General features: G+C 40.9%; 1 protein-coding gene across 1 annotated transcript in view; it reads right to left on the bottom strand.

The window, feature by feature from the left end:
* FGD6 (FYVE, RhoGEF and PH domain containing 6) overlaps positions 1–26,072 on the bottom strand; it is a 78,776-nt gene that overhangs the window by 28,840 nt on the left and 23,864 nt on the right. The window contains exons 3-8 of the mRNA XM_035900999.1: positions 16,872–17,019; positions 12,749–12,816; positions 12,626–12,656; positions 3,992–4,143; positions 2,999–3,155; positions 1,634–1,721 (exon numbers count right to left, since the gene is read on the bottom strand). Coding sequence (XP_035756892.1) covers positions 1,634–1,721; positions 2,999–3,155; positions 3,992–4,143; positions 12,626–12,656; positions 12,749–12,816; positions 16,872–17,019 — 644 coding nt within the window. The remainder of the gene's footprint in view (positions 1–1,633; positions 1,722–2,998; positions 3,156–3,991; positions 4,144–12,625; positions 12,657–12,748; positions 12,817–16,871; positions 17,020–26,072) is intronic.

Genomic DNA, 26,072 nt, shown 5'->3' with positions numbered 1-26,072 from the left:
AACATAAGTGCATAGATTGAACAGACTGAAAATGAAACAGATCCAAAATAACACTCCCCAGCCCCAGCATAATTAAATTTTTAGTCTGACCTCTTTTATTGCTAATGCTGTAGGGTAATTAGTTTTCAGGTGTATTTAAAGTTGGGCAGCCACAGTAAGGTCTGCCAGACTGGGGACACCCACAGAAACCCCCATCACCACAGAATGAGATTTTTCAGGTCTAAAATGGCCTCTCCCAGCCACAGTGATAGTTAATGATCATGAGGAATTCCCCTTCAACATCTGAATTTTGTTTCAGTGCCATTCAACCCTGACATCTCTTGCTTTGCTATGTGTATTGACAATGGCATTTACTCCATCTTGATCCTCTGTTCAACCTTTTTAATTAAAACCTTTGAACCTACCCAAAGCTCCCCTGATTCTGGAGTGTATAACAAGCCTATACCATGCCCTAGGTCAATATCCTTTTAAAATAAAACAACTCCCCAAATGCCATTTCATCTTAATTGATGAAATCAAACCAGTCACTAACATTTCCCCTTACGAATTAGTCCATTTAATAAGGGTTTTTCACCCCTTTTTCAACACCTGTGACTTCAGCGAGATGATTAAAATGAAAACGGTCAACATTAATAACTTGGTGACTGCTGTATAACACTTATGTCTGTATCTCCCACAGCATCACTAGTCTAAGTACTTGCTGGGGAAATGCCAACAAGCTGCTACAGAGCCAAAAAAAAAAGGTCACAGAGCATTTTATTTTGCAGTTACTACATAAACAGAGGCTATTTTTAAATTGCTCATCAAGAAGCAATGGCTTTCACAAACAATGCCTTAAGTATTTCCAAATCCTTACAGGAGCCATCCCCCTCTTACAACAAACACATCTCAAAATACTTCACAAAGGAGGCCTCTATCATTGCCCTCCTTTCCAGGAAAGAAAGCACTGCATCATGGAGATGACCTGCTCAAGGTCACCCAAACATGCCAGTGCCAGAGCAGGGTACAGAGCCCAGATTTCCTAGTCCTGAGCCAGCTCTTCAGCCCACAATGCCCCTGTAACAAGACTTAAGCACTTACTGGAAAATGTATACTAAAAACATGTGTTTTGCCTTTAAAAGAGAATAGATTTTACAGACAAAACACCTGGGTGGGGAAGAAATGGACAAGCTACTTGCAGAAGTTCCCAGTTGCATAGACATGTTTCACTTCCTTCTCCTAGCTCCAATTTTCCATACTACCTTTTTCCTTCATAAAAAACAAAACCACCACCAAAAAAATCCCAAACCCAAAGCAAAACAGGAGCATTCCAACCCTCTAAGGAAATTACGGGCTCCTATTACCACAGAAACAAACAAAACCCACCACAGGTTTCACGTCTTCCAAGTACTGCTGAATGTACCATCAGAGAACACACCACAGCGCTGGGAACATTAGCATCTCGCTTGTGTATCTTATTGTGGTCAATATTAACAAAGAAAGCCTCTAAACCCATGCCATGTTTTTCAAAAAAGCTTCACATATCTGAAGTCAGATAAACCCACTTTACAGATGGCTAGAACCGCATCAAACACAGTTTCCTGGGATGTGTGAAGACTGGATTCCTGAAGCCTGCAAAAGAGCTTGACTGTACCTGTCAACAGGAGCCTGTATTGGGGAATCCTCTGAACTGGCTTGAGCAGATAGTGCTTGAGGGCCAGACTAGCACAACGGGGGCTCATCTGAAAGAAACACCCAAAATAAGTAACGATTCTGTGGTAGTCAAGGGTTCCAGCAAAAAAGAAAACATCCCTACAAACAACTACCGATTACATTGGGTAAGCTTTCTCTTAAAAAGTGCAACTACCAGAGTGTTGAACACCACGCTACAGAGCAAGTGTTTCCATGTGGAAGACTGCATGCAAAATGAACCATGCGTTAAAAGACATGGGTAAGCACTCATACTCTGTGGATTCAAAACAGGTGCCTTTGCTTATGAGGAAGAGAGGTGAAGCGTCCCAGAAATAAAGGAAACACCGGTGGCAAGGGCAACGTGCTCCTTGGTAATTGCTCTCGGTGTCCATTAGGCAGAAAGGCAGAGACGACAGCAGTGCTCACTGAGGAATTTTAATTAATCCACACCTCTAACGACAACACAGATTTAAAAGATCCATGCCTCAAAAATGTTTCTTATCTTGAGTTTGCATTCAAAATATTGTACATCTGAAACACTGAGTCCTTGTAAAGGCCTCTTATCTTCTTCCCGTCTTTGAAAATTCTACCTCAAGCTCTTCCTCTGCCCACTGTAAGTAGCCTTTCGAACCACTCATAAGCAAACAGAGCAGGCACTACCCAAGGGGAAGCCCATGTACTAGGAGGTAAATTCACAGTTTGTGTGGATCATGTGCTTAGGGAGCTTCCACCTCTTCTCTGATTTGTTTTAAGGGAGTTATGTAAAAATCTGGCAATGCTCTTAGGGATGTGAATCAGCTTTCATCTGATTGCTGCGTGTGCTGGGTTTGAAACTTCTAGAAATACACAGATGAGAAAATTCACTTTTTTGTGTTTTCAACTGAAATGAAACACCCTTCCCATGAGTAAGCTACTGCCCTGTGATGTGGTAGAGAAATCAACCTGGTTAAAATAGGACAGTTAATCAGTGCTTAGTACAATCAGGAGACAAAACTAAAAAAAAAAAAAAAAGCAGCTAGAGATTTTGTTAATGTGTCTTTGATATAATTTGTAGCAAGTGCTGCATTTTCTGAAAATCAAGGTCCTTCATCATATCTCACAGTGGTAGCCAAAATCACTAGTTACTTCTCAAAACCTGAATTTACTTCTTTCCGCTTCCACTCTATTACATCTCAAGCCAAGACTGCAGGGAAAAAAACCCAGCAAACCCAAAACCCCAAAAAACCCCCACCCAAACAAATTGGAGGATAATCTCTAAATCCTTATGGAAGATCACAACTGCTGAAAAGCCACAAAATAGGATATATCTTGCAAAAGACTACAGTACCTCGAAGTCTTTGACTACCGAAGCAAAACCTGCATTCTTCTTACACTGTTCATCTAATAGTGCAACATTTTTATCAAATTCTTTGATGTAAGTTGAATACATCTTCAAGTAGGGACCCTTTTTAACAAATATATCAGCAATTCTTTGATGTTCGAGCCTAGAAACAAAAAATAGAGCAATTAGAAAGAGCCAAAAAGAGTGTACATCTTAACCCTACAGCAAAACATCTCTTTTTTTACAGTAAGATGTGCTAGTTTATGTTCTGAACAAAAAGCTTACAGTTCAGCAGACAGGCATCCACCTCAGTAGCTGCTCTGAAAAACCTTACCAGACACACCTCGACACACTAGTTTAGTAGTGTTAGATGGCAACCACTTAATGCACAGTCTGTTTAAGATGGTCTTGAACCGTTTGAATGCTTTAGTACAAGCTGGATTTCTGAGGAGACAGAACTTTGAACTTCAAGATGCAGTCTCCATCCCTTAATAACAAGCATGGGATTACAGTCTTCACCCGTTTCAGTGCCTTTGTCAGTAGGGTTTGGATAGCTGATTTAGATCCACCCATCAGTCTGAGAATGGACTTCAATGGGATTGTGGCTGTCAGTCAGCGCTGTGTTTGGTTAGATCTCAACTGCTTTTAAAATGCAAAAAGGTCTTCAGGACAGCCTCCTTTTCCTCTAATGAAACCAGTCCACTTATCATGCCCATGCAGTGACCAGAACTTTCAACGAAAAATGAAATTTTAAATAAAAAAGGGTGATTAATAAAAACAGGTATTGACATGCCTTCTGGTCCTTTCTGGATACATCCAAATGGCAAAAAGTATATCTAAATGGAAAATTATCTCCTGTACTTTCAAAGTCAGTTCTGTCATTTAAGAAGGCATGTGAAAAACAAACAAGAGTCAAACCGTGGTCACATGGAGTCACATAAGCCCCACAGATAAATTTCAACAACATCAAAGGAGTGGTATCCCTTTACTGATAGTCACCAGTGAGATAATCGCTCTTCCAGTTCCCTCAGGAGGTCCCGATTGAGTTCGTACAGCTGAGGTAGGTAGTACAGGATCTGATTCAGGATTCTGTCCTCAATCACTGGCTTTCCAAGCTGCCTAGAGGCATGCGCCACAGCGTCCCGGAAATCCTGCCAGAGTACAAAGAGGACAGAAACCCCCCTTCCCATGAGCGAACAGCCTTCAAAGCACCAACACAGACAACAGCGTTCTCTCTGCAGACATTCCAGGCGCTGCTCCCTATTACCAAAGGCAAGGCGGGCACCATCTGGGTTATGTTTCTCTGCAGCTTCAACTTACTCCCCTGGGACTGCCTTAATCCCTTTGGTTTGACGCTGGAGCTTTACTTTCTTGCTCCTGTATGCATAATATAGAAGTTGTTCATTATTTTTATAACATGCCCTTAAGAAATGTGCTGGTACTACATATGAAGGAACTAAGGGCGGGGGGAAAGCTTGTATCTGCAAGGGTGTTGGCAGCCTTGAGTATCTTCTTGCTAATATTTAGGCCAAAAAGCAAAAATGTTATATCAGCTAATACAGTTGTAATATCTTATTTTAAAATCATACTAGTTTTCATAAGTCATCTACAAATGCCCTTTTGGAAGATGTGCCTCTTGGACAAACATGTAGGGTCACAAAATGTAGCAGCTCTTCTATATGCAGGAAAACTAACATCTAACAAAAAGATATTTTAACAACATATGGGAACCATGAGATTTCAAATGTTAACGATGATCAAAAACAACACTGGTACCTTCAAAACATTTACAGGGAGGAGGAAAACCCCACTTGAAGGATCTTCTTATAGCATTTTTATGCTAACACCAGCTCCCAACAGGACAGAGTTGAGGCTCATTGGTCCTCATTAAACTATTTAGAATTAAAATCTTGGCCCCGCATAAGTCAGTATGGCCAGGATTGTAGCCATACTGAAACTCAGTACCCATTGCACAAGGTATTTTCCCTGATCACATGCAAACAAAATTTTCAACAAAGGTTAGCAATTTAGCATTTCACTTGAAAAATAAAACTGTCTAGACTGGCAAAAAAGAAAATCCAAATTAGGTGGTGCACTGTAATATCGTATCTCACTTGAATTTGGGCAACAGTGGAAAAAAGACAATCTGTAATAGCTCTTTTTGAGCTGGTGGTCTCCTGAAACCTAATGCATGTGCAGTCTATAGGTATCCTGAAAAAGGTGACCAACAACACGTTCCTAAGTACAACGATGAGTTATATTTTGAATATGCATGGGGTCCACAACCTGCCTTTGAAAATCTGTACGGTCCTCAGGTTGAAAAAAAATAAAAATAAAAAAATGAAGCTCCCTCTTTCCCCCTCCCCAAGTCTACTACTGCAGATCTTCCTGGCTATCTCACCAGTCCAGCATCTGGTGCTATTTAGGGTCTCTCAGACTTAAGCCTCAACTTTCCCCTGCCTTCTCTCCTCATTACATCAGCTCTGGGCAGTGTGAGCTCCAGACACACTTTCTTGCTTTGTGACCCTCTGGGTCACGAAGGCTGTGACTGGGCAGAGTTATGACAAGAAACTGAAAGGAGATACAGGGCGATGGCTGTGATGGGGGAAGGCTGAGAACTAAATGCAAGGGAGTTAAAAAACAGATGGCGTTATTCATATGGAAATGTTCTGTTTTACATCCTCTGTGCAGACTAGTGACACATAGGTTAACTACCAGCTGCATCTTATGGGTTTTCCTGACCCTAGGGCATTGCTTAACACTGAAATGATACATGGAATTACAATGGCAAAAGCTCAAATGAGGCATTCTGGAGAGCTTCATGCAAAATGCATCATCATATTATGATAATATTCCGCCCCCCCCCATCACACACATACACAATATACCGTATGTACTTTGCCATGGGATGAAACAAGAATTTTGTCTGAATGTTATAAGGCTACTTTCACGATGAAAAGGAAAGCAGTTTTGTCTGTAGTGTAATCAACAACCCAGGCTTTTCCCTGACCAAACAATGAAAGGAGAGCAGGGAGCCAGGTTTAAGCACCAGTAGATAAGACAGGAATGTCATTTGTAGTTAAGAGCATTTATTTAACTTCTAGATACAGCACACAAAGAGTCTGCAGGATGTTTTCCAAATACAGGTTTGGTTTTTTGACTAGCTTGATCCATCAGACTCATCAGCCTTTGGCCATGCAAGACTCTATCATTAAAACAGCCAACCCAAACTTTATTTCATCACCCCCCCATACCCCTCCACAACTGAGTAAACGGAGGACGGCCTGCAGAGAGGAAACACAGGGAAGAAAGATAACATGAAGCTTTCAAATGATGCAAACCACCCTGCTAAACAACAAAAGAGCTAAACTTCAATGCTTTTTTTTTCTTTTTTTGAACTATCAAGTCCGCACTACAGAAGCGGTACAATGTATTTGTCACAGTAATCATATTAAGATTTATTTTTAACCTGGCAGTGGGTGTGAAATAACTGTCACGCCAAGTTCATCTTGAGATAAACTTAAGAGTGAAAAGCAGAGAGCACATGCCTGAGGAGTGGGGGTAGGAAAAGTCAAACAAACCTAACAAGATTTGAGTTGACAATATTTACACTTGAAGGTACTGGCCCTCTGAGAAAGTAATTACTTATCCAAAAGGACAAAACATAGAATAGGTCTGTTTTGATTACCAGACCTAAAATATGTTAACTTAAAAAGTAAACCGTGAAATTTCACTCCAAAGGATGGAAGGTATTCAGACAAGGACAACTTTTTATACAAGTATGTGAAGAATGACTTTCTTCACATGAATGAAATTAAAAATTGCAGTTACAGTCATTTAACCCACCAGAACCTAATTCCTTCTACACGTAAATGTGTTCACTGCTAAATAAAAACAGACTTGCTGTTGCAAATAATATATACATTGCTCTAATATCGATATATAACTGCAAGAAGTGATTCATATTACAAACACATTTAGCATATAGCACTATATAACACCGCTGAAGAGCGCTGCTTTCATCAGTCTGTTCAAAGACTCAGTCACCTCAGTTGTACTAGAAATTATTCTGTTTGAAGCAATGCAGCAATCCATTACAGTAGATTTTAAAGGGAGATTTTTCTAATCAAAAATGACCCTTTCAAACATTACAATCTTACTCATTAAAAAAAAAAAAAAAAAACCTTGCCAGGCTTTGGAATTAAAGCTCTTATTTCACTGAAAAACATCATTTGCAACTCTAGACCAGGGTTTCATATGCTGCACGACAAAACCCAAAAGGTTATGCTAGTTATACTGAATCATCTCAGCTTTTGACCAGGATAATTTCTCCTTTCAGAAGGGGGGAGGCTATTGTGCACTTCCTGAAATGCTGGTTTACGGTTTCTAGTTCTACATTAAATTCTGGTCCAATAATAATTTTCTGATGCCACTTTTTACTGCCTAGGCAAAGGTAATTGTCTTCACACAGCTACCTAAAGAGGACGGCACTCATCACCGTCCCTGGAAAGCACATTCTTTCCAAACCAGAAACAGTCTCAGTTTATTCTAGACCAAGACAGCATCCCACTGGGTACTTGTCCATAAGAAAATCTAGTTTAGACAGTTTTAAAATCTTCTGAGTAGATACGGTTGCTGAATTACTGCCTGATAAAACATTCCCAACTTGAAAATGTTTAGGGGATTTTATTTATTCTATTAGCATACACTCCCCTCAGAGCTGTGCAGCTTTTCAACAATATTTGAGGAGGATACCACCATCACTGCTTTTCTTTCCTGCCACCCCTCCTTCAACACAGCTTCCTTAAATAAGCAAAGGGCTGTGATATCTGAAATAATTCTGACCCTGCTGTGAATCATCTGCCATCAGCCCACGCACTTCCCCTCTGCGAAGGCCCTGACTCACGATCCCTCTCAGTTCTTTCCACCCAGCGTGCAGCGAAGCAACCGGCCCGCATCAGGCTAAGGAGCACAGGAACAAGTTTAGTTGTAAACCAAAATAGGTACTGCCCAGGCTAAAACCTCACTCAGCTGCTGACGGAGTTAAGTGCACCTTCAGGTATCTAATAGCTGAATGAAGAGAATTTCAAATGGGTGGAATTAAAGCTTCTGGTAGATTTAGCTGGAAGAGAAAGAACTACGTGATCTAAACGTGGTCACATATGTTCCTCCTAAGGCTTCAATCAATATTCATCTTGGAGCTGTTCTCCTAGAACATACCATCAGCAAAGCAAAAATAAGCCGTAGTCCCTTCCGCTGAGGTACAAGTCCCAGCTAAATACACCTGCAGATAGCTCAAATATCAGTTTAATTTAAGGGAAAAAAAAAATGTTTGCACTTGGATGCTTTTCAAGGAACACACACACACACATCCTATGGGGGGGGAGGAGGAGGGAAGGGGAGGAAGCTTCAAGCTCTGGGGAACAGCCAGGCTGCTGTATGTGACAAACTGTAAACATGACTGCTAGGAATACAGCTAAAGATGGCTTCACAAATACGTTATTTAAAATACCAATAGGCAATCTTAACTATAGTTAGACTATTAGCCACAGGCTGTTAAGTTAAACTACAGCAACCATAGTTAATGAAGACCATGAGTAAGAGTAGATCATGAGGTTTTTCAAACATAGGAGACTGCTTCTGGAAAGCTGCCAAGTAGTTCCACACCTTTTTCTCAGGTAGTAAAATAATTTATAAGAGTTTAACAATATAATATAGTTAATTTTTTACAATACTCAATGATTTGACTGTGGCATATTCCCAGAATGTTATTTCAAGGAATAGTCTGGGTAGTAGAGCAATGTTTCCTTCCAACCCCAAACTATTTCATAAGCCTTTTTAGTAAGATGACTACAGCTCCAATTCATTGTCAAGTGCCTCAATCAGCAATTCTAAAGCACTTCATAGACTAAAAATTTATCAACATATTCACCACAGACTGGTCAAATAGTAAAGTTTTACAGCTGGAGAAAAAGGAGTTGTAAGTTGAGAGAATTTTTCACAGCAAAACAGTAGGTCAGTTGTAAGCCAGGACCAGAGGTCAGGACTTCCCTTGCTTCAAAACCCATAGCTATTTTATTCCTCAATATGCACATTACATTCTCTTTCCAAATCGACTATGAATTATTTTTCTTAATATTTGGCTACAATATACAAAAAGTCTAAGTTCATATATATCATATAAAAACTATATACATAGGGTATACTATATACTATATACATATATATATTATTTTGGAAATGTCTTCTGAAAATGGAAACATATTAAACCAGAATTTGCCACTCTTCTAAGTGCCTCTGGAAGGACACACAATAGGAGGAAAAAAAACCCCACAAAAAAAAAAGAGATGTTTGACCTCCTATCTGCCTTCTCCAATAAGAAACTGATCTTGTGGCTGCAGAAAAGTTACATGGGCTTCCTGACAACCTCCTACTTGCTCTCAAGAGTCCTAATAAGGACAGAACTGGGGCCTAAATCAGATGCACAGACCTAAAGGCTCAGGCAAAACCCAAAGGCTTAAGCTTTTCTTTGCCCACACAGCACAAAGTCGTACACTAAGTCTTGCAAATGAAGGAGCCATCCCAAAAAACACATTCCACTGCTGGACCAGAAGCCTCACTGCCCATACTGTAGCAGGAGGGGAAACAAAATCAAAAAGAGTGGTGGGTTTTGGCAAAAGAACAAAACTAGGAACAAAAATGGACAAAAGAAATGACAGCAGATAAGCCAGGCAGCTTACCCTTACAGCAACAGGGTGCTGCTGAGGAGGTCCTCTTGCTTGTGCAAAGCAAACCACTTCCAAAGAATCCCACAGCAAAGAACTACAAATGGCACCAATCCTGCCTTACTCCTTTTTCCAGGAACACGAGGTGTTTTTTGGGCACAGAGCATCTCAGACAGCGGTGACAAGCTTGTTTCTTTTACATCACTTATGTTTTACATCCAGTTCACTGCTCCTTTTTTGTCCTGCAAGTGCCCTTAGGGAAGAAACAGCAGTTCTCCCACCTTCTCAACCCTTGTTTACCTTCTGGAGGCCAGGCACAAACCATCTCACAAAGATGCATACAGATGAGCCAGTTTGATTTAAGCCCCTTTGTTTTCAGGCGTTTCTAACAGCATTTCACTGGAATCCTATCCTCTAAAAGAGCATTACGGTAATTACAGAAATACAGAGAATTCAGGATTACATCTAATGTTTGATTCCTCCCTCAAGCAACCCCATTCACCGAGTATGTTTGAGAGAGCATCAGTGTGCAAAGCCAGCCAAGTCCTTTATCTCTGTTATGACCAGGAGTAGTCCCCAGGTGTTTATCATTTTCTAGAGAACTTTAGGTGAACTTACAAAGCACAACAGCATCCAAATAGGCTGGCACCCTGGTATCTTGCTCCACCTAGCTTGATTTTGTCAATATAAAAGAAAAAAATGCTAAAAAAACCAAACAGTGGTACTTGTAACTGGTTTGCAACCACATTCCCACCTTCTCAACTGCTTTAGACTCACTTCAATGCTCTAAGCAGTGGCAACTTAAAAACTTTTACATCAACAGCCTGGCTGTACTAAGAGCCTTGAGCTGCCTTAATTGGCATTGGTAAGGCAGACTGAGGAGAATACTATTGATTTCAGAACATCACTAGTGGAATTAGTCACTACATTTCAAGTATTTGCTCTTTGGAAAAACCACTAATAGATGGTTCAGAAGGTGTAACGGAGCCTCACCTGACCAGCCAAACCTTTACTATGGGTAAAAAAGCCCAGCCTGGGGAGAATCTTAAGTTTTAATTCCAGAAATCTGATGGAGGTTGCTTGACTGGCAGTTAGTAATCCTGACACTGAAGCCAAAGTGGTTTAGTACAGGTAAAATCAAAAAGCTAGTTTTATCAACATTTAAATACTATCCATAAGAAATATATGATTAAATAAACAGATTTAAGAATCTCTGAGACACATATACACAAATCCTCAGGCATATTACTCTGTGTAAATAAACCAACATGTTTCTGCAACCTTTCTCAGGTATGGAAATTCTTATTTAATGAAGAATGCACACACGCACACAGAGCTTCAAAACTGGTGCCCAGTCTGAGAGGGACACCCACCAAGGTTCATGCTGCAGGCCAATAGACAAGTTAAGGGCAAAGTATTTCCTCGACTCCTAGCCTAGCATCCTCTCTGTTAGACCAGGTTGAATACACGTTGATTGTTATTACCAGCCAACAAAAACATTTCTAATGGGTTTTTACTTGGCAGCTAGAAACTAGCATACTGTCATGGACAGAGTTGCGCATTACCCATTAAAAGAAAGCAAAACACGTCCCACTGCACATTTGCAACCTGCAGACAACCTGAAGCTTACCCCAGAAACCTCCTAAACTCCCTACTACTTTCCCTCTCACCCATTCTTCCCCTGCTTGCCTCCATCCTCTGCACCACCGGCCTTTGCTTCCAGTACTGCCTATGTTACCTAAAGAACTGGTACACTGAAAAGCGAAGACAACTTTAAGATGCAAGTTATATGCCTGAAAAATATGATAATTAAAACCCATATAGCTTAAAATTTGCTTCTTCCTTTAACCAGTATTTAAGCTTGAGTTCTGTACTAGAAACTGTGTTGAGTATAAAGTATACATTGGCCACAACTGCCTGACCCAGATGTTAAAAACCAAGCCTCAACAGAGTAAGAAAACCAGCTACTAAGATGGAAGGCAAAAGAGGAATCGGCAAGTGGCGTGGTAAGTCTTGTTTTCTGAAAGATCTCCATATTACAGGACTACATACATCCATCTATAAGAGCCTTTGTTCACAGCTTCACACAGAGCATGCTTCTCAAGAGACTATGATAGACCAATGCATCTGTTTGCAATATAACCACTTCTATTGCCCAAGGAAAAAAAATCACTATGCTTGCACTTAATAGAGTGACAAAAAGGTACAAACACATATCACTTAGAAGCTGACAGAAAACACATAAAATTGAGCTAGAGAAAGCTAAATTCCTCATTAATTTACTATTATCACCTTCTACGAAGCATGTTTAACAGATGACTGGTCTGCGTAAGCACGGATTGATTAAATACTTAACCCTTGCTGTGGACAACACATTGCATGTATTACCATCACAGCTGTTATCAGAAAGCAAGCATCTGTCAAAGAATTGCAGCCCCAAAAAATACGCTGCCGTGGTAATGGATGCAGCATTAGAGCTACTTAGTTAGATTACCTGAAGAATGTGTATGTGTATTTACAGTTTCTAAAGGTAAACACCTCCCTCCCCGTTCCCGTCCCCCCCCCTTACTTTAGAAGTTATTCTAACCAAAGATTTTATTTTGGTTGCTATGGTACAAGCTGGCTTATCAGTATGACGCCGATTAACATAAATGGGTATATATTCCATTTTCAATATTTAAGCAATACCCCCACTCAGCTGGAAGACTGCATACATTACTTAAGGAGATGCAGAGGGAACCACCAAAATATTCATCCATTATATAAAATCCAAAACTTTAAACTTCTGCTTAATTAATTTTTATATTTTGAATATGCAGAAAAAGCCACATTCACCACAATAAAGCCTGAACATAGAACTTTAACAGATTAAACATAAAAGAGGATGCTTTTTTTCTTTGATACTTACAATGTGTAAGAGCTTTAGCACATCCACAAACCTATCAGAAAAGCAAGAAAAAGCAAATAGTTACACTTTAGTTGCCCAGTTAAAATAAACTGAGTAGCTGTTAAGTTTAGCATTGACACTTACACTTTCTCTGAGCTCATGATCTCCTTGGCAATATGGTAAACCTTTGTTTTCTTTCCAGCTGCCTTACTCTGCAAATAAAATTATATGTTATACTATGCACCTACTAAAATTGTCATAAAGATAATTTCAGGCTAGTAGTTCCTCCAATCCAGCATAATTATTCTACAGTTATTTGTAATAAAAATGTTTTACACTGCTTTGTAATCTCCTGGCTTTGAAATCTTCTGGTTTTCCAGGATCTGTGAGGAAAACAGTTTAGCTTGCAGCTGGAAACAACAATGTTAGTGTTATAAAAAGTACTCTTAGCTATCAACCTTTCTATTTAATTATTACAGGAAGCACTGAAGCCCATAATGAATGAAGCCCTAGCAAGTGACAATTATTGGTTAGCGAGAGTAGTAAAGTACAGATAATATTTGTATATAATTCTTTTTTTTCTGATTAATACAGCAACAGTAATATTTGCAATAAACTCAAATGGGTTTCAGGAACATCTTAAAAGAAACACACATTTTCTTTACTGAAAAAGATGATAAAAGGAGAAAAATATCACACTGAGGAGAAAAGTCAGCTTCTGACCACGTACTAAAGGAGTTGCTGAAAAACATAGCAACTGTACTGCAAAGCTGTAGAAGTTCGAGCCTTGTAGTCTACCCAAAATACTGTGGAGATGACGATGGTTTTTATATGCATACATTCGGCTTCCATAAAAATCAATGCTACTATTCAACATCAGATCCAAGGAACAGGTATAGCAAAGCAAAAAGGGGTAGTTGTCAGGATGCAACTATGTTTTCTCCACACTGTAACTCCCGTGTATAATTTCCCTCAGATAAAACACCTTTCTCTGTAACAGCTCTCACGGTTTGCCATATGCTTCTCTTCTGCCAGCTGTCACCACATCTATTAGATATTCAGGCTTTCATTTCAGTGGGCTGTAAAGCAAGAGCATGGATGAGGAGCCCTAAAAGATCACAAGATATACAGCACAAGTGCAATGGGACTGCTGAGTATGGTAGTATAATATAGGTATTGAACAGTTTATCTAGAAAAGCAGGTGTTGGTGGCACTGCATATATGAACCTTTGGTTCATAAGTACTGATGTTGCAAGATTAATCTGGAGTTTTCAGTCTTCTCTGAACCTATAAAGAAGTCTCAAGTGCTGGAAATCAAACCATGGAACTGATGATATTCATAGGTTGGTTTTAATGATATTGTTATATTCAAAATAAAAAATAACTCTGAATTATTTTTTCATTTGAATGTAATTGACACAGTGCCAAATTACTACATTAAAATTAATTTCTACATTTAATAATTTGGTGTTGCATCACACACAGGCAAAATACTTTATTTATTTTATACACTACACAGGCATCTTCACACAGAGCTGGGATTTCACTTCTAAAATTATACTTATTTCCAAAACCCACTTAGATCTACCCAGTGAGGGTCAACTGGATTCAGGCGAGATTGTACCACCCATCCTCAGGCCTCGATGCCTTTTCAGAAAGCACAGCTGACACCCTCCCTCCAAGACTCAATTCACAAGTAACTCCATTATACAGAGCAAGGTATCTGCCATCACTGCAGATGTGACAGTTCCAAATGAGCTGAAAATTAGTATTTTGAGAACAAGACCGCTAACGCTAAACAATTACGAAATGAAATACCACAGTCTGTTTTTGAGCCCATTCGAAAGACTTTTCACATACCAGCTGGCACTGCAAAGGCCACTTTGCATTTGCTCAGCCAAAGATACTCTGCGCCTAAGAGGGTCTCTAACGGGAGAACAGAAGGGATACAGATTGGGCTCTTGGGCACAGCATTGGGAAGGAACCTTGTAACTCCTCTAACAGATAAAAAAAAAAGCATCAAAACAGCCAGAAGCCTGTGGCAAGGAAAAATAAAAGCAAGCCCAGCCTGAGGACCGATGCAGCTTCATTCTCCTCCGCAGCTGCTCTCCCTGTTGGGAAGCGGGTTGTTAATCCCCAGCTGCCGGCCGCCCCTGCCGCAGGTGGCTGAAGCGAGCCGACGAGCAGTCACTGCACAGCAAGCACTGGGATTACTCCATGAAACCTGGCGAGAAGCCTCCTAGCAGGGATGCTTCCCAGCAAAACTCCACTGTGAAAGGTCGAGGGCATTTCTAGAGGCGCGCAAGGTAAGTTAGCTTCTATGCAGGTACAGTCCTGCTTAGCTTCACAGGAGCGAGCTTTTCCCTCAACTGTCTTTCCCTCCCCCACTTCGTTCCTCAGATTTAGTTAAATGGCATTTGGGTCTGACACATCAAGTCTTCTCTTCCAACACTAAAAAGGCTCATTGCTTTTTTTTTTTTATATTATCATTAATTTTTAAGGAAAGGAAGCAAATACAGTGACTATCCAAGGAAACAGAGCTTCCGGGACTGGTGCTGAGGAGAGGCACTGGTCTATGAGCAGGCTGGCATCAGGGCGTCCAGGACTGAGAAAGAAGCAAGCAGGTATCCCCAAGGAGAGGGACAGGACCCCCAGAACTTCATTTCAAGTAGTTAGCACTGCCTTCCTGCTCCTCATTTGAAGAAGAAATAAGGTTAAAATAGGGGAAACCATTCCAAGCAGGCACTCGCAGAAGCTGTGTCCTAGCTTCGGCTGGGATAGAGTTAATTTCCTTCCTAGTAGCTGGCATGGTGCTGTGTTTTGGATTTAGTATGAGAAGAATGTTGATAACATGATGGTGTTTTAGTTGTTGCTAAGCAGTGCTTACACCAGTCAAGGACTTTTCAGCTTCCCCTGCTCTGCCAGGTGCACAAGAAGCTGGGAGGGGGCACAGCTGGGACAGCTGACCCCAACTGACCAAAGGGGTATCCCACACCGCATGTCGTCATGCTCAGCATATAGAGCTGGGGAAAGAAGGAAGGGGAGACATTCAGAGTGATGGTGTTTGTCTTCCCAAGTCCCCTTTACGCGTGATGGAGCCCTGCTGTCCTGGAGGTGGCTGAGCACCTGCCTGCCCATGGGAAGTAATGAATGAATTGCTTGCTTTGCTTTGCTTGCGTGTGCAGCTTTTGCTTTACCTATTAAACTGCCTTTATCTCAACCCATGAGTTTTCTCACTTTTATTCTTCCAATTCTCTCCCCCATCCCACCAAGGGGGAGTGAGCGAGCGGCTGTCTGGGGCTTCATTGCCGTCTGGGATTAAACCACGACAAGCTAGCAGAAGGTCAGACCTCAACCACCACAGTCAAGTGTGGCTTACACTCCTCCGAGGGCCACAGAGGTGGCTCTGCGACCCTACAACGACAGGTCTCTTCACACACACACACCAATATTCTCTCTTCAGCACCAAAGGAGTGAATTAAGGAACTTAAGTGCTGGAAGGCAGGCTGAGCCCTTTGAGTTTCATGCCATTGAAAGGAAGAATTAAAAAATGGTTCAGTCATCTGTCCCCCTGTGCACCAAGCAGTGATTTGGCAGGTTAGCATGCAAGAACCTGCAAACGCAAGAAAGCTATCTGCACAGAAATGGTTACTGGGACACAGCCTTTGGCTGCATGGCCAAGACCCCCAAAATAGGACCATCCAGGCAAAACTACAGCTTCCAAGAGAATTTTTACAAGGACCTTCTTGGACCTTGCAACCTTCACCCGGCCCCTTTCCTTGGGCTTCACTGAGGCTGACAAATCAAAGGTTGATTTTAAATGTTCAGAGCACAAGAGACATTGTGCACTCTAGGATCTGTGGGACGCAGACAGCCTCATTAAGAGCTATTTGCAAGTCTCAAAACTGAAGATCTCTAAACATACATCTGTGCATGTAGCTCTAGAAGAGGGGCATGGCAAGCAGGTCTACAGCTCATTCAGTGAAAGGTTAAGAACAAATACACCAGGAAACACACACTTTGTTGTGGCATATTTCTAAACTTGACCTCTTAATATCAGGCTAATGTACGCCTGATATGAAGTACTAACGTATATTAAGTTAAAATTTTAGGAGGAAAAAAACACTAAACAATAAGAATGACGAAAAGAAATATATAAAGTTATGTTGAGTCAATGCCGTTTATTTGAAAATACCCCAACAGGTTACAGCTTACAAAATAGCATAAGAGTGAGGAATAGCTTCACAAGATAAAGATAAAAAGTTACCTGTTTATCTTCCTGAGGATCAGGCTCCCCTTTGCTGGAATCAGAATTTGTGTCATCGTCTTCATCAGAACTGTTCATGATATCTTCTTCATCTGACTGAAGATCTCCCATCACGACATTAGGATGATCATGGTGTTCTTCTAAGGACCTAAAATTAAAATATGGATAGCCAATAAACATACCATACTTTATTTATGTAAAGAGCTTTCTGTTCTACCCCACAATAAATGGTATACCTTGGGATCAGAAACACTGAAAACAGTAGTGGGTATTCTGAAGATGACTACGACAGCAGTAAGCTTTTCCACAGTGGACTCATAACTCTGCAATGTTTTATCTATCCTGGCATTGATACAGTGCTTGCTGACAGCTAGCAAAAGTCATGATACCTTTGGAGTATTTATGTTATTCATGTCCATCAGAGTTTGCCTGACAGCAAAGTTTGATAAATCCAGTTCCTCACTGCTACGTGCACATATAACGCAACATTTGTAACCTATGCCAGAAGGATAAAGAAAGATCATAGCTTTTTTGCTCTCCTCTATCTCATAGCATCAGGACTTGTTCCAGATATGGTACTCAGACTGAAGCTTTCTGTCTGAAATTTTAGATGCATTTATATATACAGGGTTGTTTCTCAATGCTTATGCTAAACAACTGCATCAGGGATGGCAATATTATAACCGTCCTGTCCAATAATTCTTGAAAACAAGAGGGCAGAATCTTTTGTGATTAAAAACTCCCATCCCTCAGAGACAGACACCTTCCAGGTAGCTGTCAAAGCTATAAAATATAACCTTGTTCTGCTGCTCCACAATGGTTAGAGAGGTCCCTCTTCATTAGCTTCAGCTGTATTTTGCAATACAGAAACTGCATGAGACAGGCACACAACCTTCTTCCTCTAACTAGCCTTGACAACTTCAGTACAGATTTAAGAAAGACAACTCTAGAAGAAATTAAAAAAGGGGGTAGGGAAAGACTAGAGGGAACAGAGCCTTAAGTCTCGGTAACATTACAGAGAAACACAGCAAATCCCTGCGCTCCGACTTTTAATCCTTAAAAATATCTGATAATTGCCAAATACACTAAAGCTGTATCTAAATTCACATAATCTGTGTTCAAGGCCTGCGGGGATGCCACAGGCTTATTGTGATATGAGCCAAAAGTGATTCGCTACCCTAAAAAACAAAAAGCAAATCCAGAAACCCTTGTCCCCAAGCTGTTGCAGCCAGCAGAGATCTCACTATGCTGATCAACACCTAGTTTGTGCAGCCAACATCTGTTGGAGCTACGTGCTTCTCCATACAGCTGCCTTCTATCTCCCTACGCAAGGGATGGTTACGACCGATCTTTTCTTTTCCTAACTTTGAACCGCAAGAAAGCAGGGATGGAGACCACCTCCAACTGTGATAGTTACCAGAAAGAAAACCTGTCCATGTGGATCCCATGGGAGGTGGCCACTGGTAACATGAATAGCAGAAATAAGGAATACTAGCTGTGTGAGGACGCCCCCCCAGCCACAGCAAAGTGTTGATCATTCAGTGCTCAAGGCAGAGTTTAAAAAAAAAAAAAAAGAAATATATTTAGAGATGAAGACAAGCTAAGTTGGCCTGTGGACAGACTTTGGTCAGCTACGAAGACTAGAAAAGACTAAAATAGCTTGGTTCTATTAAGACAACACAGGAAGGACTCGGGAAACACCCAAGCAGTTGCTGTCTCCCAGAATGAAATGGGGTGGGGAGAGGAAGGAGACTGCAAGCTCATCACTGAGTTCAAATGAGACCCTGAGCCAAGACGGTATCACCCAGGGTGCAGAGAGACACCCAGTTATTTCAGTTTGGAAATTATCAACTTCACACGGAAAGAGAGCGTCCACCGGGGAGATGAGCGCTGAGGACGACAGTGCATGGAGTATGCCAGGGAAAGTGTCTGTGGAGCCTCCACGAGCTTCAGGAAGGCAAAGAAGTGGCTTTTCACTGGACTTTTCCCTAGAACTGCGCTAGCAGGACACTAAGACTTCTGCAATTACTTGTTAACTTCAGCAGTTCAGAAAACTCCTTGTCCAGTCTAATTCACAGTCAAATGACCTGTTGGCCTGAGAATGTTTATTTTAGCAGATGCTATCTCATATCCTTTTATTTTACAGATGAGAAACATCTTTATTTCATCTGTAGCATGACATGAGGGAGATATATCCCCCTGCTTTACTTGAAACCTGCAACAGAAATAACTATTGCTACTCCTTCCTTTACTATATTATTTACAGTTTTACCATGCAGATCTGTCGCTGAATCTACATCTGATCTGTGATATTTTTTTTCCATTGTAAAATGCATTGAGTGCTTGATCTCCAGCCACACTGGAATTCACTTTATAGTCACTTATTCATCAACATTTACTTTTGTTGAAGGGCATTTTATTGCCCTTTTTCCTATCCTTAATATTTGTTTTAATTGCTGCTTTAATTTCCTTTAGCTATGATTCCTTCCCACCAAGAAAACATCATTTCCACACTTGTGAAATCAGAGTCCTTTTGCCCAAACATGTTCTATAGGATGCCCGTTCCCAGATTTTGCTATCATTTTTCATTTAAATGTTTCAGGGCAACTGTCCCAACACTTAAAATTTTAGAAAACTTGCCCTTTTTGAAGTCAGAAACAAGCATATTTCTAGGTCAGGCTGTATTCTGCTTGTGCAAACATAACCCTGTCACCACTGAAGGATGAAGCTCAAACTAGCTGGCCTGTGTTGGGTGAAGAATTTTCTAAATGAATGACTAATTGGCTTACCTAATAGGAAGTCTCAGTAAAAAAACTACTAAAAGTTTTTAATAATTAACTATGGATGATTTAGGATGTTTAGTAACTGCCCATAGATGAGAGCCACTCACCATATACATTTTTTTTCCTCCCGGGAATCACAACAACGTTTAAGCAGTAAGCTCCTTTTCTCGCCTTTGTGGTGCATATGTACCTACTGTTCCTGTAAAGGAAACTACAAGAGCCGAGAGAACCATCTACCACATCTTGCCTACAGTACCTGGTGTAATCCCTACACATCTTTATCCTGTATTTGCTCAGCTCACAGCCTAACACAGCCCTCAGGTTCTTCCACCTGACACCTTTTGTTGAGGGTTTTTGGTGGGTTTTTCTTCTTCTTTGTTTTTTAAAGAAAAACCACAGTGGATGATTAGATGATTAACGATCAAAAGTCAGTTCACACCCAGTCTTTTTCCAGAATCAAACGAGCCGTCGGTTCAGGGATAGGATGCGATACTGTAGCCCAGGTAGATGCACTCCTGGTGGTATCAATGGTTGTGGCCTCTTCTTCAGGGAAGGTGGTGACAAAGTCACAGTGTTGATCTGCCTTGATCAGCCATGTGCGAGAAAACATGCGACGCTCCCTGTATCTTAGACCCTAACCTTTCATCATAAATACTATGGCTTTTTTGTCGAAACAGAAAGCAGTTTTATATTTACTGATTACTCTTTCTGTACTTTTACCTCTGAAGTCATCTATAACGTAAGTGTATATATAGTCCTTTTGAAGTTATCTCCGGATGAAGTGAAATCCCTTGTAACCTTTAAACGAGCCTGGAAATGGTAGTAAATCTTTAAATAAACAGAATTTTTTCCACCACATATCAATCCCCTTTTCCAAAATACCACGGGCATGCAGTAGTGGTTATTTTTAAGCAGCTCTTCTGATGGGTATTTTGGGGATCCTGCGAACTACCTCTATCTTGTTCCCTCTTCATCACGATTCTTTGCCCTACCCACAGCACTACCAAGAGAAACTTCTGCATTATCAGTCATGTGAAACACTATCACTGCCAGCTCAGCCTGCTGCCCACTGAGTAAGAACATCTTGCCGTATCTTGTGAGTAAGTTACCCAAATATAGATGTGGGGCTTTTTTATTTCACACGTAAAACGAAGGGATTGTTAGTTTGCCCTGGAATGAGCAGTTCATGGGATGAAGCATACACATTGGGGCTGTATTTTCTTAATGTGACAGTAAAACATTAATGAAACAAAACATGCCAGTCCTAGTCAGGCATGCAGCAAAATAAACTGTCAAAACTTAAGAACTGCCATCGAGCTATTACAGCCAGAAAAATAAATCCTAATCAGCATAAAAACCTCTTATTGTCTTCAAAAGATGACCAAGACTAGTTCAGACTAGCTTATTTTTATTATTATAGAAGCTTCAAATAAGCCTGAGGCTCTGCTTTCAGGCGCTGTTGATTTAGACAACGCATAGGACACTACAGCCTGAAGTCACAATTAACATTTCAGTCTTAGATCCCAACTCATTTAGAAGGCAATTAGTATTTTAAGCTTGACTGAGATGACTCAGAGAGATTCTCTGCCATGGAATGCCCCAACAGTAAGTATTTTATAGTATATTGGAATTACTTCAAGCGTAACTACATCACCGTAACTACTAAAAAGCAAGTTTCCACAGCTCCTAAGTATTTGTTAAAATAAATTAATCCACACTGCTGCACATTTCCTGGTGATCTTCATTCTTTTTAGATGTTTCTTCTACTTCCAGTAAGTGATCAAAAATATATAGGAATGCTGAATGAACAGAACCTTGCATATAACACTGCTACAAATTCTTTTATCTTCCTTCCATTATTTTAAAAGGAGAGTCCATTCTACTCTGCTTTTTGTAGGACTGTCTCAGCATCTTTATTATTCTTCTGTCTCTTCCTCCAGTGTTTCATTGCGGTTTTTGGTGGGTGGTTTTTCTTTATTTCTTTATTTTTTACGAAAGCCTTCATCATACAGGCAAAACTGCACAAACTGAAGTTCCCGTGCAACTAAAAAATACACACCAAAACATCAGAGCACCAATAAACTACTACAACACTTCATCTCAAATCCTTTTTGTATTGTTACAGCATTTCACAACCCTTTCACAGCTGCTTGCATCTCACTTGCCTCCGGAGAGGTAACAATTACTATTGCTGGTTCATCCATTTTCAGTTTTTAATACCACCAGTTCCTGCAATCAATTTCAATAATTAAGGCATGTTCAGTTGCTAATTAAGGCATGTTCAGTTGTGCTTTTTTTTTTTTTTTTTTTTTTTTAAAGTACACTGGCTCTCTGTGGAGGCAATAGCTGATAAGACTGTTCTATATTTTCATAGTGCCTCATACTTGTGATAGCTGTAGGTAAGGCAGCAAACCTCACTGACCCTCATCATTGATTCCCTCAATGGATCCTTGCTGTACACTTTTGGGAAATCCCAACCATAAAAGATTAAAGGAAAAAGGAAAAGAAGAAAAAGTTCTATGGCATCTTTTTTGTTAGGTCCTATCTAAATTCAGAATCTCTCTTTGGAGGTATAAAGAAGGGCTGTAAATATAGAAATCAAGTTAAGATCCTGAAACAATTTAAGAAGCAGTTATCTGATTTGGGTGCTCAATACAACAGACAATGCTCTTGGGAAGCCAAAGTGAAATTACTGCTTGGTTAATAATTGCTTGATTTAGTTTAGTGAACTTCCTTTTGCTTTAATTTAATACTTTTTATTTAAGACAGTTCAATGTCTTTAATATTTATTTACTGCAGGTTTTTGGAAAAAAGGAAATCGATTCTAGAAAACAAGCATAGTTGGCAAAGCACAAAGATGATAATGCATACTAATGAAGATCACTAGTGAGCTCCCAGGGAAGTTTTAAGAAAATATATGATGGGATTAGTGATCAGCAAGATTAATAAAAGCATCAATTAATGTAATTTTGGGATGAGTTGCACTGTTGCTGCTGTACCTCAGGTCCACAACCATCCTGAAGAAGCCAACATCAGCATGTTTTATTTCGCAAACCAGTCTGGAAAGCATAAAGATGAACTTCACATTGCTCCAGATGCACCTGGACCCCAACCTCTCATATTCACCTCATTGTTTAAACTTTGGATTCTCTGAACAGTGGTGACTGTCTACCATTATAGCTAAAAAATTCCCTCCCTCATCGTCCTCTTCATGTCCCCCCTACTTTTCATTTCTCCTTCAGACATACCAGATCATTAAGCAGTAAATGAGGATGAAACGCAGCCTGGACCAGGTGGCTTGCTTAGCTGCGTTACTCCAACAGCATCAGCCACCTCTCCCGGTTTAAAGACAGATGCACAGGTGGAAAGAGCTGAAGCTTAGATCACGTCTCTCCTCTCTAGGTAGAGCGGGCAGGTTGAGAAAGGCTGGTGGACACTGCCGCGGCTCTCGCAGTGCTGCCTTGGCTGCCAGCACTGGGGACCAGTTGCCTTATTGCAGCCAAGCTGCTTGGGCTTCCACTTCTCTGCCAAAAATGGTGCTTTTTCGCAGCAAGAGAGATAGCAAGGTGTCCTCTCAAACAGGGTTTTACACGATAGCGTTGAAGTTCTGCCGTTCATTCTTCTGCAGTGACAACTCCATGATTTTAGTAAGTTCTTCGTATTATTAGGACTAATAACAACATAAAAGGCAACAGACCAGGAGTTTTTATTGGTCTGATGCCAAGGAACGTGACAGGCAGTTAATCTTGACCTCCCTTTTATTTATATTTTTTAAGACCACCTGCACAGATTGTGCCTGTGAGATTCATTAGTTCCTTCTGCGGGCTATCCTTCCGTAGGTGACATGGCTGGGCATCAATGCCACAGACCTCTACAACAGTCTTTAAAAAAAGCACCGCAAAACTAGAGGCAAACAAACCAGACCAATGAGTCCACAATTATTTGCATCACTTACAACTGTTGTGCTATATTCTCTCCGGGCTAGTTAGGGAACTTTTAAGGATACAATTACAAACATAAACACTCACAAGAATCACAGCTAGAAAACAGAAACAGGCCCCATCCAGCTGAGCAACTCCAGTTGAAAAATGATCGGTGCACATCAGGTTACTTTTTCAAACTGCAGTTTAAAGACTTCAAGAATTCAAACAGAATTATTTTCAGCAATATCATATGTGGTGTATGCATGCATAAGCATCTACATATTTTATAGGAAGTCAAGAGCATTGATGACCGTGATACGCTGTCAAAAGAGACACTCAAGACAACCTATTTAAAATAAAATGGATTTTGATTCAGAGCTGCTTGTACTTCGAAAGCTGTCTGCTGCCTCCCAGGCAAAGGGCTGGCTGCAGCAGGAGGCCAGGTGGGAACGCCGGGAGTTTGCTCCTGCCAAGAGAAACACCAAGAACTACCCTCTTTGTCCTGCTCTTTACCCCTGGCACTCCCTGCTCGCACCTGGGTTTTCTGGGCAATCACGAACACTGCCGAGAGCTGCCACCACGTTTAGCCTGTTAGATCATGCCACTGGCAGCTCCTTCTTATACTTGGCTGAGCATGCCGCAAACCGCAACACCTGACTTGCTGCAACCAAGTTACCCTAGCGTTTACAGCCAGCAGCGCTTAGCTTAGCCTTTGTTATCCTCAGGCCAAGACAGCACTTCTTGCTTTCCTCAACAAAAAGAAACAAATAAATCTGACTTGCATTCTAAGCAAAAAAATAAGCAAGGTACTTGTCACATCTGTTTCACACAATCAATTTTATAGCTTTTTTTTTTAAGCAATCCGTTCTGTCAGTCACCCTACCTCAGGCATGCTACAATCAGTACAGTTGTGCATGCATACTTCGTTGCACGATTTTTAAAAAGGTGCAAACAGCTCTCGGATTATCTCCATATTTAGCTGCAATTTGAAAACACGAGCTCCCGCAGCCAGAGGCGCCCAAGGAGCGCTCTCGCCGCAGGCAGCCTCCCAAGCTCACAGGAGCAAACTTCAGTGAGGCCGTTTGTTGAAAATTCCTCAGTTCCTTGGAAAGTTCAACATAAACACATACGCATGCTTCAGATGTTTCCATGCTCGCCATAGAAAAAACACATTTAAAAAAAAAAAAAAAAAAAAAGAGGTCTCAGTTTTAAAAGTCTTCAAGAAAACTGGTGCCCACATTGGGCCAGTTCAGCTCCGGATCAGCATCCGTCGTGACAAGCAGGACAGACGGTCGCATTGCCCTGCCTCTGCTGGGGCAGCTGCAGCAAAAGCACCAAAAGGAGACTATGCCAGTGTAGCAGAATATAACCCGAGAGGATAGAAGGGGACAGTCCTGAGCATTGGCACTGGAAACTGAAACACTGCGGCAAAACCCAGGGATTTAAACCCTCGCCTGGAGACTTGTACAGAGGAAGGAGTCACTGCATCGGTTCTTCCCGTCACCACCCAAAGCTGTGAGGGATTACCTGCCGCCCACGGTAGGGAACGAGGTAAGTCATTGCAGAATTGACAGGTTTTTGCCTTCCCTTATCATTAATTCTCGTTTCATAGGGAGAGCTGCAATGCTCATGGCCAAGAGCTTTGGAAAAAACTCCTGGCATGAAAGTGATAAACGACATAAAACACAACCACCAAAATACGGCTCTCATTTACAATCAGGACCTGCTATTCTAACTTCTCTGAATTCACAAAACAGACTCTAGTGCGAAAACTTCTATTGGGAAAGGACAGCAGGATCAGAAGAAAAATAACACTTTCCAGTCGCAAACACAAAAAACAGAAAAAACACAACACAACTCCAGCAGACACTGAACGGACTCCTAGAAAACTGTAATAAAAATGTGACAAAATCTCAAACCAAACACATCAAATAGGAAACAGAAAACTTAGACCAAGTGAGAACAAAATCTCCCATTAATACCCATTTCAAACAAAACCTTGCCTGAGCTACCATGACATTCCAATGTATAACTGCTTCTGCTCCACTAAATTCAGAGTTAATGCAAGGCCCTAAATATCTTCTGTATTGACTCATCATTACTTTTATGATTTTGGGGTGACTTTATCCTTGAGAACAGGGCTGTAATACCTCTCTTCAACCAGTTTAGAAATAACGCACAACCTACTGCCCTCCATTTTTTACATGTCAGATAGCTGGAAGATGACAAAAGAGAGCAAAGTAGCAGAGTACTCAAAAGGTAGTGACTTAGATCAAAATTAAACACAGAGTGACTTAACTCTTCAACACATGACTGCAGCATGCACAGGAGCTGACGCAGCTTCCCGGGTAGTCCGCCGGAAAACGGAGGATGAAATAGTTTGCTTGAGACCGACACAGACGCGCCGTAAAGAATAACTGAGCTGCTTGCAAGATTGGACTTGTACTCTCTCTTCCTCTAATCTTTTGCACTGATGAAGAGGAAGAATGGGATTT

The sequence above is a fragment of the Egretta garzetta genome, unplaced genomic scaffold, assembly GCF_000687185.1.
Source record: "Egretta garzetta isolate BGI_Z169 unplaced genomic scaffold, ASM68718v1 scaffold38, whole genome shotgun sequence".
Lineage (NCBI taxonomy): Eukaryota > Metazoa > Chordata > Aves > Pelecaniformes > Ardeidae > Egretta > Egretta garzetta.
The sequence above is the reverse complement of the archived record's forward strand: the minus strand, read 5'-3'. Positions and strand labels throughout refer to the sequence as shown.